Source organism: Myotis daubentonii, chromosome 3 (assembly GCF_963259705.1).
Source record: "Myotis daubentonii chromosome 3, mMyoDau2.1, whole genome shotgun sequence".
Lineage (NCBI taxonomy): Eukaryota > Metazoa > Chordata > Mammalia > Chiroptera > Vespertilionidae > Myotis > Myotis daubentonii.
The window spans coordinates 190,451,583-190,465,656 of record NC_081842.1 but is presented as its reverse complement, the minus strand read 5'-3'; the positions used below and the strand labels follow the sequence as shown (position 1 = coordinate 190,465,656).

General features: G+C 46.1%; 1 protein-coding gene and 1 pseudogene across 1 annotated transcript; one reads left to right on the top strand and one right to left on the bottom strand.

Annotated features, from left to right (window-relative positions):
* The first annotated feature begins 231 nt into the window (after positions 1-231).
* On the top strand, positions 232-2,698 carry LOC132229773 (protein N-terminal asparagine amidohydrolase-like; annotated as a pseudogene).
* Positions 2,699-6,808: 4,110 nt separating this feature from the next.
* LOC132229509 (olfactory receptor 2A12-like) lies at positions 6,809-7,753 on the bottom strand. Its single transcript, XM_059686105.1, has one exon. It carries the CDS (start codon positions 7,751-7,753, stop codon positions 6,809-6,811), a length of 945 nt encoding a protein of 314 aa, XP_059542088.1.
* Between the last annotated feature and the right edge of the window lie 6,321 nt (positions 7,754-14,074).

The following is a 14,074-nucleotide window of genomic DNA, read 5'->3' as shown; positions in this document are numbered from 1 at the left end:
CCTGACACCTCATGCTACCTGTCAGCTCTCCCTTCCTGAGAGCCCTCCAGGATTGGTCCTCTGTTCCTCTCTGTTTGTGCTGTGGTTTCACTAACCGACTAACGGATTCTACAAACACTCAAAGGTACTGATGGTGTATCAGACATTACTAGTCACTAGAAACAAAAAGATGAACAAATTTGGTCCTGCCCTTGTCCATGCTGGCCTAGGACTGGGAGGAAGGAGGGGAAAATGGAGATGGATGCAGGTGTGGTAAATACGTGGGGAAGGGTACACATGCAATTATGTACTAACACAGAGGAGGGTCCCACTGACTCTTTTTTTCGCTGAGGGGTGTGAAAAAGAGTTCACAGGAGAGGCAATACTTGAGGTGACCCCTGAAAGATGAATAGGAGTTTGATAGATGGGAGAGGATAGAGAAGGGCCTCCAAGATAATGTAAGAAATTTAGAATATTTTTCCATTTATCCCACTCCTGACATAAAGGTTATCATTTTTAAAATTTTAATTTACTTAGTTAACCCCGTACGACATTATCAATATTGGTTTACAGAGACAATGTTCATTTAGATTCACCCAGATGCATATGGCTTTCCTTGCTCTTTATTCCTTCTTGATTCAGACCTTCCATCTGCATTTACTTTCCTTCCTCCAAAGTTCTTACTTCAGAATTTTCTTTGCTGGAGTCCTGCTGGTGACAAATGTTCTTAATTTTTGTTACTCTATACATCTTTATTTCATCGTCATCCTTTAATGATATTTCGCTGAGTACAAAATTCTGCGTGGGGCCGCCTCCCTGGGGCTCAGTCTGCCGGGGACCTCATCCAAGCCCACCTGCTTCTGGAAGAAAGAGCCAGACTTCTCAGAGGTCAGTCTGTTCAACAAGTGGGACCCCAGGGCCTTCAGTATGTTCAGCCAAGGAAGCTTGCAGTGACCTCTTGAAGGATGGCCCCATCTCCATCTGGGTTCCGATGATGCCACCGCTTGTCATGTTGTGGTCCTGAGGTCCTCAGGTAATGGAGCTACCTGCTTGATGCGTTGTGATGAACTGACACCAAAGCTGAGGTTCCCTTGATCATGAACTCCACACAATCCTTTCCCACCATGCTCAGTGTGGAAGGCTGGAAGTGCACCTTAGCCATAGTCACAAAAACTTACTCATCAACTTCTTAGTGAATTTGACAGGTAAGACGATAACATTCACTTAGTGACCTGTGTGATAGAATTAAATGACTGGGAAGAGCCCTGGCCAGTGTTGCTCAAGGGTTAGAGGGTTGGCCTGCTCACTGAAGAGTTGTGCATTCAATTCCCTGTTAAGGGCATGTGCCTGGGTTGCAGGTTCCATCCCTGGCCCTGGTTTGGCTCGTGTGGGAAGCAACCAATCAATGTGTCTCTCTCACATGGATGTTTATCTGTCTCTCTCCCCTCCCTCCCTCCATTTCATTCTCTCTTAAAAAAAAAAAATCACTGGAAAAAATATCCTGGGGTGAGGATTAACAAAAAAAATTTTTTTAAATGACCAGGAAGAAAGTGAAAACCGCTTCCCAAAATAATGTATGGCATTGCTGTCAACATTAAAACTGGAAATTTACAGAGCCTCCTTCCAAGATCGGGTCCAGAAGAGGAGCTGGGTGCTCCGTGAGCTTTACTCGGAGGACCGATGATTAGTATTTAAGATGCAAAGAGAGAACAACTTGGTACAGGACTGTATTCCTGAATGCCACTTCCACGTGTGTATTTCTGGGCAGCAAGATGATACGCAAATAGCCTGGCCAGGTAGGTCAGTTGGTTAGAGCATGTCCCTATACACCAAGGTTGTGGGTTTGATCCCCAGTCAGGACACATACAAGAATCAACCAATGAATGCATAAATAAGTGGAACAGCAAACCTCTCTCTCTCTCTCTCTCTCTCTCTCCTCCCTTCCTGCTTCTCTCTCTTTCTAAAATCAATAAATTAGAAAAAAGATGATAAGCAAACAAAGGAGAACCTCCCCACATCTCTGGCTGAGCCCTCCACTTTGTTGAACATATTAGATCTACCTTGATATTTTTTTAAATACTGATCTCCAACAAACATACTATTTCCTGGAAATTAAGCTCTGCTCTTAAAAAAAAAAGTGTGTGTGTGTGGGGGGGGGATAAAGAAAAAAGATGGCTTATGAGAAAAGATCTCTTCTCCAGGAAGCTAACAATAGGAATTGCCAAATAAATCAACTTTTTGGCATAACAGAGACCAGTGACGGTGGTTGGACAAAATATGAATTTGGAATCTATATCTGTGAAGTCTTAGTGTCTTTCAAATGACTTTCAGAATAATTTAAGTTAGCAAAAAAAGAGAGAGACAGAAATGAAAAACATGTGTGGTCGTTTTCTTTTAGCTCATTTCCACTGTTGTTCTTCAGAAGAATGTTGGCTGTCATTTAGCTCTTTTTAAAAAATCTGGCATTTCCCCATCCTTTGGCTCCACTTAGGATAGTCTCTTTAACTATAATGCTTTGAAGATTCTCTTTGTGGTATCTGTCTGTAGATTTCTTTTTTTATTCATCCTATTTAAAATGTGTTTGCAAAGACCAGCTTTGTTTTGTGATTAGGGATAATTTTTGAAGATTATTTAAGATCATAAGGGTGGATATTATCAGAAAAACATCATCTAAGACTTGCGAAAAGGACCTCTTGGTGTTGCCTAGCAGATCCTCTGAGGATTATCTGACTTTATAGGGGTGCATTCCTTTAATTGACCTTATATGGACTAGGTCATTTTACAGCTCGGCAGGTGTAGCTGTGAAGTTATAGAAAACTATAGCAATGTAAATTATTCCTATCTAGAGTAATGAAATGATTCATATTCACAACAATGCAAATGTTCAGTAGAAAACATACATTTCTATAAGTCAAATTATTCCTTGAACTAATCCTAACATCTTCTGGGTTTCTTCATGAGTTAATGGGTTCAGAAAATTTTTGATGTATAAGAAAAAAACATAAAGAAAAAAATTCCTAAGTTCATTAAGAATTTTATTTATTAAGTTATTATTCTATTCTATATATCAAAAGAAAGTGAAAAAATATTCTTCAGCAGTAAACATAAACCAACATGGATACATACCCAAACTATTGTTGAGTAATTAAATCAAGTTACAGAAGAATACATACTTTATAATTCAATTTTTAAAATCATGAAAACAAATAATAAATTGTTTAACAACTGTATTATAATATATAGCTTCAAAAATATTGATACAAGCACTTAATAAAGTTTAAGCCCTGAAATACAGACACTAAAACGTTAACAGTAGTTATCTCCAGGTCTAAGGTAATGGTCAATTTTCATTTTCTTCCTTTTGTTTGCCTCTGACTTTTTCAATTAAAAAGAAAAAACAAATAATTAGCTAAAAGGAGACATATTCAATGCATGTAATAGACAAATAATTAATATCCAAAATGTATATAAAAAACTACAAATCAAGAAAAGGCAAACAATATCTTATATTATTGAACACTTATCATTTGTTACTCACTGTGATAAGTGCTTTACATGTATTGTCTTATTAATACTTCCAACAACTCTCTGAAGGGCATACTATGTTCTTTCCATTAACAGAAGGGGAAACTGAAACTCAGAGGAATGAGGTAACTTTCCCATCTTCACTGAGTCAGTAAAGAGTAGGTAGAGTTCAGATTAGCACACATAAGTCTGACTTCAGAACCCACTATACTCACTTGACAATACTATCAACAATCTTACCAGAAGAAGTTAGATTCACTAGCAACTAGGGAAATACAAGTGAAACAAAAAATAATGTTGCCACTTTCCATGTATGCGATAGACAAGAAAATTAGGATGTTTGAGATACATACACAATATCAAGTACTGATGGGAATGAAAGGTGTAGATTGGTGTAATTACTTGGAAGAATAATTTAGGAGTGTCTAGTAAATTTAAATTTTCTTTTATTCTACAATCTTCAAAGTCCAATATACATAAATCCTAGAAAAATATTTATATATGGAAAAATGTCCAAAGACATTAGTTGCAGAATTATTTATTTATTTATTTATTTTAAAATATATTTTATTGATTTTTTACAGAGAGGAAGGGAGAGGGATAGAGAGTTAGAAACATCGATGAGAGAGAAACATCAATCAGCTGCCTCCTGCACATCTCCCACTGGGGATGTGCCCGCAACCCAGGTACATGCCCTTGACCGGAATCGAACCTGGGACCTTTCAGTCCGCAGGCCGACGCTCTATCCACTGAGCCAAACCGGTTTCGGCTAGTTGCAGAATTATTTAAACAGTGAAAAAATGGAAATAAACAAGTGTTCAATAGTAGATAAATAAAGTGTGGTATATTCAAATGCTTGTCAAAGGGAATAAGCTAGGCCTATTATTATCAAACTAGAGGCCTGGTGCACAAAAATTTGTGCACTCGGGGGGAGGAGGAGTCCCTCAGCCCGGCCTGTGCCCTCTCGCAGTCTGGGACCCCTCGGGAGATAACGACCTGCTGGCTTAGGCTCCCGGGTGGCAGAGGGCAGGCCTAATCTCTAGGTGCAGCCCCTGGTCGGGCTCAAAGCAGGGCTGACTGGGGAGTTGGGGCGCTGCCCCCTGTCATATACAGGGCAGGGCGATCGGGAGGTTGCGATGCCACCTTCAGTCACGCTCAGGGTAGGGCCGATTGGGGGGTTGGGGCACCCCCCCCCCGTCACACTCAAGGCAGGGTCGATGGGGAGGTTGCAGCGCCACCCCCTGTCACGCACAGAGCAGGGCCAATCAGGGGGTTGGGGAGCTCCCCCCTGTCACGCACAGAGCAGGGTCAATCAGGGGGTTGGGGAACTCCCCCCTGTCACGCACAGAGCAGGGCCCATCAGGGGGTTGGGGAGCTCCCCCCTGTCATGCACAGAGCAGGGCAGATCAGGGGGTTGGGGCGCCACCCTCTATCACCCACAGAGCAGGGCCGATCAGGGGGTTGGGGCGCCACCACTGTCACACTCAGGGCAGGGCTGATGGGGAGGTTATGGCTCTACCCCATCACACACAGAGCAGGGCCTGTGGGGTGGGGGGGTTGGGGCTCCGTCCTCTATCACCCACAGAGCAGAGCCGATCAGGGGGTTGGGGCGCTGCCACTCTCACACTCAGGGCAGGGCCGATGGGGAGGTTATGGCTCTACCCCGTCACACACAGAGCAGGGCCCGTGGGGTGGGGGGGTTGTGGCCCCGCCCCTGTCACACACAAAGCCACAGGGTGATCAGGGGGTTTGGGCGCTGCCCCCTGTCATGCTGATCCCGGTGCTGGGAGGCATATTACCCTTTTACTATATAGAATAGAGGCCTGGTGCATGGGTGGGGGCTGGCTGGTTTGCCCTGAAGGGTGTCCCGGATCAGGGTGGGGGTCCCCACTGGGGTGCCTGGCCAGCCTGGATGAGGGGATGATGGCTGTTTGCAGCTGGTCACACATCCTTCAGGGTGGGGGTCCCCACTGGGGTGCCTGGCCAGTCTGGGTGAGGGGCTGAGGGCTGTTTTCAGGCTGGCGGATGACTGAAGCTCCCAACTGCTCCTTTTTTTCTTTTCTTTTTTTTTTAATTCTGGGCCAGCTTTAGCTCTGAGGCTCCAGCTCTTAGGCCTCCGCTCCTGAAAGCAAGTATCTGGTTTGTTTAGGTTCTACAATCGAAACTCTGTATCAACTCCAGGTCTGAGATCCCGGCTAGCTGAAAGCTGGTTTCTGGGGTTTTGTTTAGCTTCTATTTTTGTAACTATGTTTCAAACTGCCAGCTCAGAGGCCTGCAGTGGCAGGCGTGGAACGTTGCAGTCCTCCATCACTGAAGCAAGCAAGCCTCATGTTAGTTTCAAGCTGCCTGGCTGCTGGCCGTCATCTTGGCTGGCAGTTAATTTGCATATCGCCCTGATTAGCCAATGGGAAGGGTAGCAGTCGTACGCCAATTACCATGTTTCTCTTTTATTAGATAGGATGAGTGGATGTCAGAACCATGATGTTGAATTAAAATTTTGTCAGAGTGATACTGACCTCACGCTACCATTAAAAAAAAAAGTAAACTTATACAAGAATAATTCTATATATTGTTCATTGATACAATTGTATGTAGCAAAAACTTAAAAACACATTGAATACACTTCAGTTTAATCATAGTGATTGATTCAGGGGAGTTGGTAATATTTGAAGAACACTTCAATTTTCTCTGTAATTATTTCATCCTTTAAAAAAAAATTTTTAAATTTAAACCAGGTCAGATTCAGTTTCACAAGTTGAGTCCAGACCAGATCAATTATTAGCCATACAGTTACACAGCTATATCTAAAATAACTGTAGCTTAGATTTTATAACATCTAGTGCAAAGAAAAATGCTGAATATGATCTGTAAATGCATGGCAGACAGTAAGGCAAGACTGTCTTCCTGCATCCTCTGTCTACTCTTTATGCCATTTTCATCCCCAAATCCTTTACACTGTGGAAAAGCATGTATGCATGTTAAACATTTGGCTGTGATCATATTGCACTGACATAAATTTCCAAAGGCAAGAAAAACAACCAGGAAAAGCAACAGAGCAATGGCCTTGAGCCATAAAGATATAGTCTTTGTAGAAGAAATCCTTTGCTTTCACTACTTAACTGAGTCATTCTGTGGTTGCAGCTGAAAGTTTTCCAGCCAAGGGGGGATCTTCAGTTTAGGGATGACCACACCCTCTCCCAGCTTCTTATAAACCCAGGAAGATTCAGGGTGATCAGAACTGATGTATTTTAATGAAACCACATAAGCTCCATCATGAGTCTGGACAACTCTGAAAGAGCCTAGGTCATTGGGCCGTCTGTCTTCCAAGTACTTTCAGAAGGGCCCCCTTTACATCCTTGTTCCGGAGGCTATAGACGATGGGGTTAAGGAAGGCAGAGACAACATTGTAGAACAGGGCTAGCTTCTTGTCCCGCTCTGGGTTGTACCAGGAGCCAGGCCTCATGTACATGATCATGCCTGGCCCATAGAACATGGTGACTACAGTGACATGGGAAGCACATGTAGAGAAGGACTTGAGCCTCCCCTGGGATGAACGGATTCTCAAGATGGAGATAAAGATGCGAATATAAGAGGCCAGGATGAGGGAGAGTGGGACCAAAAGCAGGATGAAACCCAAGATGAAACCCAACTGGTCATTGAGGGATGTGTCCGCACAGGCCAACTTCAGAACAGCAGGGACCTCACAGAAGAAGTGGTTAATCTTGTGGGGACCACAATAAGGCAGACGCATGGTGAAGACAGTGTAGATAAGGGCCCCGGCTATGCTAATGGACCAACAGACTGTGACCATCTTGATACAAACGGGACGGCTCATGAGTAGGGTGTAGTGAAGGGGGAAGCAAATGGCTACATACCTGTCATAGGCCATAATGGCATAGAGGACACACTCAGCAATGCCCAGGACCAAGAAGATGAACATCTGGGCTACACAAGCTCCCCAAGAGATAGTCATCCTTGGACATACCATATTAACCAACATCTGGGGCATGGTGGTGGTTACATAGCTCATGTCAACCAAGGAGAGGATACTGAGAAAGAAATACATGGGCGTGTGGAGGTGTGAATCCAGGTAGATCAGGGTGATGATGAGTCCATTGCCCAGAAGGGTGATGAGGTAGAGGAGGAGGAAGAAAGTGAACAGGGCCATTCTGACGTGTGACTCACTGGAGAAGCCAAGGAGAATGAACTCGGATACAGAGCTGTGGTTCTTTCTGCCAAGGCTCTGCATGGTGATCTACTTATTAAAGACAAACAGAACTTCCCTGTTCTGTCCTTGGCCTTGTGGGAGGGAGGACAGAGTTGATAGAAGTTGAGTCACACGCACAGCATCTTGCACAGAAAGTTGCACACAAAAAAAGATTTGGTCAAACCTTTGCTGATTGGATGAAAAGGGAAAGGAAGCTAGGGCAGTCCTGGCGCTGGGAAATAAGTCAGAAGGCCTGGGTCTGGACCTTAATAGAATACAGGCTGTCTGACTGCCCATAGACCCTGCTCTGGAAGCCACCCTCACCCACAGAAGGCATCAGGTAGCCATGTTTGTAGCAGCGGACCCAGCCAACCCCTGGCCACTGCCGAATTCTACTAAGGATGTACACTTGTCCCAAGCTGGAAGACAATTCTCTGCTGAGAATTTAAAATGATGACATGGAAAGTCTGTGTCTGTGGGCTATGGGTGGCTGAGATATTGTCAGTGCAAAGCTGGTGCAATGGTAACTCAAAAGGGGAGCTGAAGCTATAGAGAAGAAAAAGGGAGGTCTTGCAGTGATGATAAAATAGCAGGCATGCTGGGAAGCAGAGAAGAGACACCTCACAGCCCTGAGCAGCAGGGAGTGACTGCTTCCAGACTTGCTACCTCCAGCCCCTAGGGCCTGTCTGAACTTTGTTTCTTATGCTTAGATATCTGTGGGATTCTCTTTTGAATCCTTACGAGTACCACCCAGGACCACATTTTAAATTCAGCTCTTCCTGAATGTCCCATGGTTGTCACTTACCCTGCTGTGTGACCTCAGGCAAGTCTCTTCACCTCCACTGGCCTGTCTCAGCATCTGTTAGAGGTAAACATCTATGGCACAAAGGAATGGCAAGGCGCACATGAAATACTGTAGGTCAAGACATTTTGCAATATATATAGGCAAGTAAAAGGGATTAGTATAAGTGGAACGAGTCTGGAAATCAGAAGAGCGAGGGGCTAGTCTTGACTCTGCCCTGATTTTGCTGTGTGATCTTGGGTAACTCCATAGCCCTCAGTGAACTTCAAAGCCCCATGTTTAAGTGAAGTTGTTGGACTTGACCACTCCAAAGGACCCTTCTGGCTCTGCTATGCTTTGATAGCAGTAATACCAGGCTGGAGACCTATGACTGCATCAGTGCCATGAGCACCAAGGGGAGCCGAGCAGTCAGCTGAACAGGATTGCTTTGGCAGGTGATTCCTTCTGGGAACTGGAGACATGCGGCCAGAGCATAGGAGAGTGCATAGAGCAAGATTCAGGGGTCAGTGCACCTGAGTCTTGAAGTCTTTTTACTACTCGCAAGTCACTTAGCCTCTCAGAGTCTCATGCTTGTCATCTATAATACCTCCCCCATAGTGGAGAATACAGGAAATATACCTGGTTTATTGAAAGTGCCCAGTGAATGGTAGCAATGTAGGTAATGGAAAGCTGAGTGGAAGGAAGAGTAGAGGGAGGGGGAGGAGCTATCATAGCATTTTCAAGCTTCTGAGGTTCCAGAAGACAGGGGTTAAATACATGATTGTGAGGACTGATTGCTGCAGGATGATGGTGACAGTCTGAGGCTGTATGGGCAAAAGAAGATGGTCTGAGCTTTAGGAACCATCAATAATTGGATGAAGAAAAAACGTCCCAGAGAAGCAATGTTTATCAAGGGAGGAGGAGAGCTAGAGAAGCTCAGAGTCTTAGACATTGAGAAGAGAAACTTGAAAGAAATAAGGATTGGTCAGCAGTGCAAGTGGCAAACCCTGAATCCAGGATGATAGGGCTGCTCACACCCTCCTGGCCACCAGTTCACAATCCAGATCTGGATTTTTTCAGTGGCCTCTTACTGGCCTCCCTTCCTGGTGCACCCATCAGCAGGTCCTGTTTCATCTCTCATGCCCTTTCGCATGCCTCCTTAGGCTGGAATTTAAGGCCTTTCCCATCTGGTTCTAACCAATTTTCAAGTCTGTGATTCACCAGTACCTCTGAAACGTCTGAGCCATGTTGTTAACAGCAAGACCACCAAAAGGATGCCCGTCTGGGCACCTGGCGTGGCCTCCTCTCTGAGCCAAAGACCTCCAGGCTACCTTTCTCAGTTCTGGCATATATGCCAGGCAGATCTCCACCACCCTTCCCTAAAGTATTTATCTGCTTGAATGTTTCCATAATCCTTTCTCCTGCTTCACATCCCACCAACCTTCAAGGCTCAGCTCGGGGCTTCCTCCTCCTTACCCACCAGCCTGGTCTGGTAGATTTCGTGTACTATTTTCTCAGCCAGGTTGTAGGCAGAGGCTGTCTCATTTAGATCTCTCCACAGATCTTCTTTTTTTTATATATTTATTTTATTGATTTTTTTTTACAGAGGGGAAGGGAGAGAGATAGAGAGAAACATTGATAAGAGAGAAACATCGACCAGCTGCCTCCTGCACACCCCCAACTGGGGATGTGCCCGCAACCAAGGTACATGCCCTTGACCAGAATCAAACCTGGGCCCCCTCAGTCCGCAGGCCGACGCTCTATCCACTGAGCCAAACCGGCCAGGGCATCTCCACAGATCTAATAGGGATCAGCAGACCGCTTTTGGAGTCCTGTTTCAGTGCTAATTTCCTCGGCTTCAACACCAAATTCTGCTCTGCCTTCTGCCAAGCTAGTACACGGCAGGACCAGGCCTAAATCCTGGGTCTCTGGCTGCGGGCTCTTAACCACTGCGCTCTGCCACTCTCTCAAAGGCACCCATGAAGAAACAATTACATCAAAACCTCGCACCAGGAAAATGCCATATTCATATCCACTCTCCCTTCTCCATCAGCCATTGCGTCCCTGCTCCTTCCCTGCCTCTGCAATTCTGGTAGAGAAGAAGGGAGCAGACGCCTCATCAGGGTGCACCAGGGATGAGGGTCCCCCTGAGAGGGATGCAAGCAAATCTGGGGAAGTGTGCTGGAGACCCCACTCCTGCTCAGTGAGGGCAGGAGCACCCTTCTCTCTTCCCCCAGTGAGTGGGCAGAGACTAGGGTGGATCTTTTGTCCATTCTTAGGGATGCCCAGGGAAGGAAACTCCCCCATTGCCTCCCTCAGCCTCACCTACAAATGACCAGCACCCTGTTCTGCTTGAGTCGCCTCCTTCGCTCCTGCGGCAGCATCAGCCTGGTTTCTCTTGATCCGTGTGCTATGTGCAGAAAGCAGTTCACCCGCTCCCTGGCACGGTGCCCTACATGGGAGATGTGCGCCTCTCCTAAGTGTGTTGGACGCAGCAGCCCTGGAGAGAGGGGCTCCCAGCGGGCAGACCCGGGGCCCTCTTTTATCAGAATGGGGTTGGAGAGTGGATTTCCAATCCTGAAAAGCCCTGGGGATTCCCTGTCTATGCTGGTAAATGCAGCACAGAGCCTCTGGGAAGACGAAAAACACAGCCAGGAAGTTAGTGTCCCCAAGGCATTTCAGGAGTGGCCCCCAGAGCAGATGAGCTGGACATCCTTGTGAAGTTTCCATTTGGGGACTGAACTTTCTTCCCACTGAGACTTAGAGGAGGGAGGAGTCCTGCGGCTGAGCTGCACGTTTCTGTGTGACACAGTGATAATACTAAGATGTGCTTTGTGTCCTCTCCAAGCACCTTTGTGTGTCTTTTATGACCTCAAGCATTTATTCAAGGCCACACACCTAGTAGAGGCAAACCTACGGCTTGACTATAGATTATATAAATACTGCCAATACTTATCAATATCCTCATAACTACCACTTATTGAAACCTATTATCCAAGGCCACACACCTCATGGTGATATAAATGCTCCCAAACCTATTACTGCAGCATAACTACCTACTACTATTGAACATTTACTCTTATCAAAGGCTATGCCAGGCAATTAATTCTCACAACAAGGTCAGTAAGCCATTTGACAGATCAGGAAGCACAGAGAGTTTCAGAGAATTAAGTGGTTTGTTCACACACATAGCAGATACATTGTGCCATCTGAACTTGAACCTAGATCTGTCAGATTCCAAATCGTTCTACTGCAGCGTCTCCATGGCCAACGTGCAGTACTGGTTTACAGGGTATGTATAGTCAGGCTGGAGGGCATCCGTAAGGCTGGTGTAGGAGCCAGGTGGTCAAAGGCCAGGACAGATGCACAATCTTCCTCAGACCCATGTGGAGGACACTCTCTGGAATCCCTGAGGCAGGAGACTGGCTCAGCCTCATTAACTGCTGTTGGACAGAGCTCACTGGGTAGAACCTGCCTCATGGGTGGAAGGCACTGACCAACTATGAGAGATGGCCCAGTCCAGCAAGGTAGAATTTAACTTCTGTAGGGTGTGGTGATGAAGGTCAATTCAAGGCAAGGTGAAGTTCAGTTTGGGAACTGGGGGACTTCAGGCCAATGGGGAATACTTTTACCTTGGTAGAGGCCAGTGATGAGGAATCCAGATCAAGTGATAATCAAGGGTCAAAGAGTGTCTGTGTGTAGGATTAGGGCCTGGGTCACTAGGTGGGACCTGAGGTGAAGAACTGGATGAGTCTTGACAAGTGCAGGGGTCCTGGACACAGCAAGTCATCCTAAAGGACAGGTTTTAAAGGCAAAGTCCAGAGAAGTCCTATTAGTATAGCTGGAGCATAAAGGTGAGCAAGTCAACAGCTGGGCGGGACTGGATGCTTCCCCAGAGTTTGGGACTGTGACTGCTTAGGTCCCCAGAAACATAGCACATTCACTCAGGCAACTCGGATTTTTAGGTCTAACAAGTATCAGCCACAGTGGTCGGCCCCAACTGCGGGGAGACAGCAGGCAGCCAAGAATGGGATTGGGTAGGATGATCTCATATTTTAATTTTCATGGAACAGTTCTGGTTTATTCCTGTTGTAGATCAAGTAGCTCCTGTAATTATTTAAAATACTCCCCTTCACTCTCAAAATGTGTCTGAGTTTGACATGCTATGGTCTCCTAGATATGGGGGCTGTAGGCCAGGTAGCTACCTGATTTAGGGCAGCCCTAGCCAGGGCCACAGGCAGTAGATGTTTCACAGGATGGTCATAGATCTTGCTGTATTTTCTCTCTTGACTATTTGTCTATTCTCTATATCATTCCCTTACCCAGGCTTAGGTTCTGAAACCCCCAAGACACAGAGTCAGGGATTGTTGTGCAATACAGGAAGAAGAAGAAGAAGAAGGAGAAGAAGAAGAAGAAGAAGAAGAAGAAGAAGAAGAAGAAGAAGAAGAAGAAGAAGAAGAAGAAGAAGAAGAATCCAGGTTGGTGGATGAATGCTGACTCTACCACTTCCTCACCATATGACCTTGGGCAAGTCACTTTCCCTCTCTGAGTCTAACTTTCATCATATCAGAACAGAGAATAATGCTGTGAGGGTTAAGAAGGTGCATATAAGGTGCTTAGCACATGTCCTGGTATCCAGAAGGGGCTCAGTCAATGGCAGGTACTATACTGACAGCAATAACTGAGCAGTCCTAAGGGTCAGCCTAGTTCTTCTCTGGGTGGGGGAGGGAGAGAGAACACTCAGAGGCAGGGGCAGGAACCCAGATGCCTGGATTGCAATGGAGGGCTCTTGCCCAGGCCACATGTGCCTCAAGCAAGTGAGAGGGAACAGTGGTGGTAATTTTCTTCCTCCCCCCAAGAAGGAGGAACCTCTTGAACATGAAGCAGAGATTTCATGTTCAAGAGGGGATTGCACATCTACTTATATAAAAACCCTGGGTGGTGTTCATCACGACCAGTCTGGCAACCAAGCAGAAGGAAGTCAGTCCTGCAGGGGTTGTCTTGGAAACGGCTGCACCCTCCCCGGAGCTGTTTCCTGTAAGGGCGGGGTTTGAGGCAGGAACCTGCCCTGGGAGCGTGGAGGCATATCTTTATAAAGTGTGCTGTGCCAGCACAGCCAAGGGTGAACCTGAGTGGGGGTGGTTGAAAGGCTTAGAAAAGAAAGACAAGAGAGAACCAAGATGGCGGCATAGGTAAACACCGGAGAATGCTGCCTCGCACAACCACTTCAAAAATACAACTAAAAGACGGAACGGACATCACCCAGAACCACAGGAAAGCTGGCTGAGGGGAAATTCTTCAACTAGAAGGAAAGAGAACAGCATACCGAGACTCAGAGGAGGTGCAGTGCGGAAAATACAAAGGTGCGGAAGTGCGTGAGGAGCAGGCTGGTGGCTGAGGGCGTAGTTGTTGTTTTCAATCGGGAAGGAGGCTCAGGCCCTGAGCTCCAGTTCTGGGCGAGTCTCTAGGGACCCAGACTCAAACAGGAGAAGCGGGACTGTCTGGCATCAGTCAGAACTTGAGGGCAGCTTTCTCTCCGAGGTTTGCAGCGGTTGCTGGGACTCTGACAGGCAGAGCCTCTG

Coding starts and splice junctions, on each gene's coding strand:
- LOC132229509 (XM_059686105.1), bottom strand. CDS start 7,753: ATGCAGAGCCTTGGCAGAAAGAACCACAGCTCTGTATCCGAGTTCATT.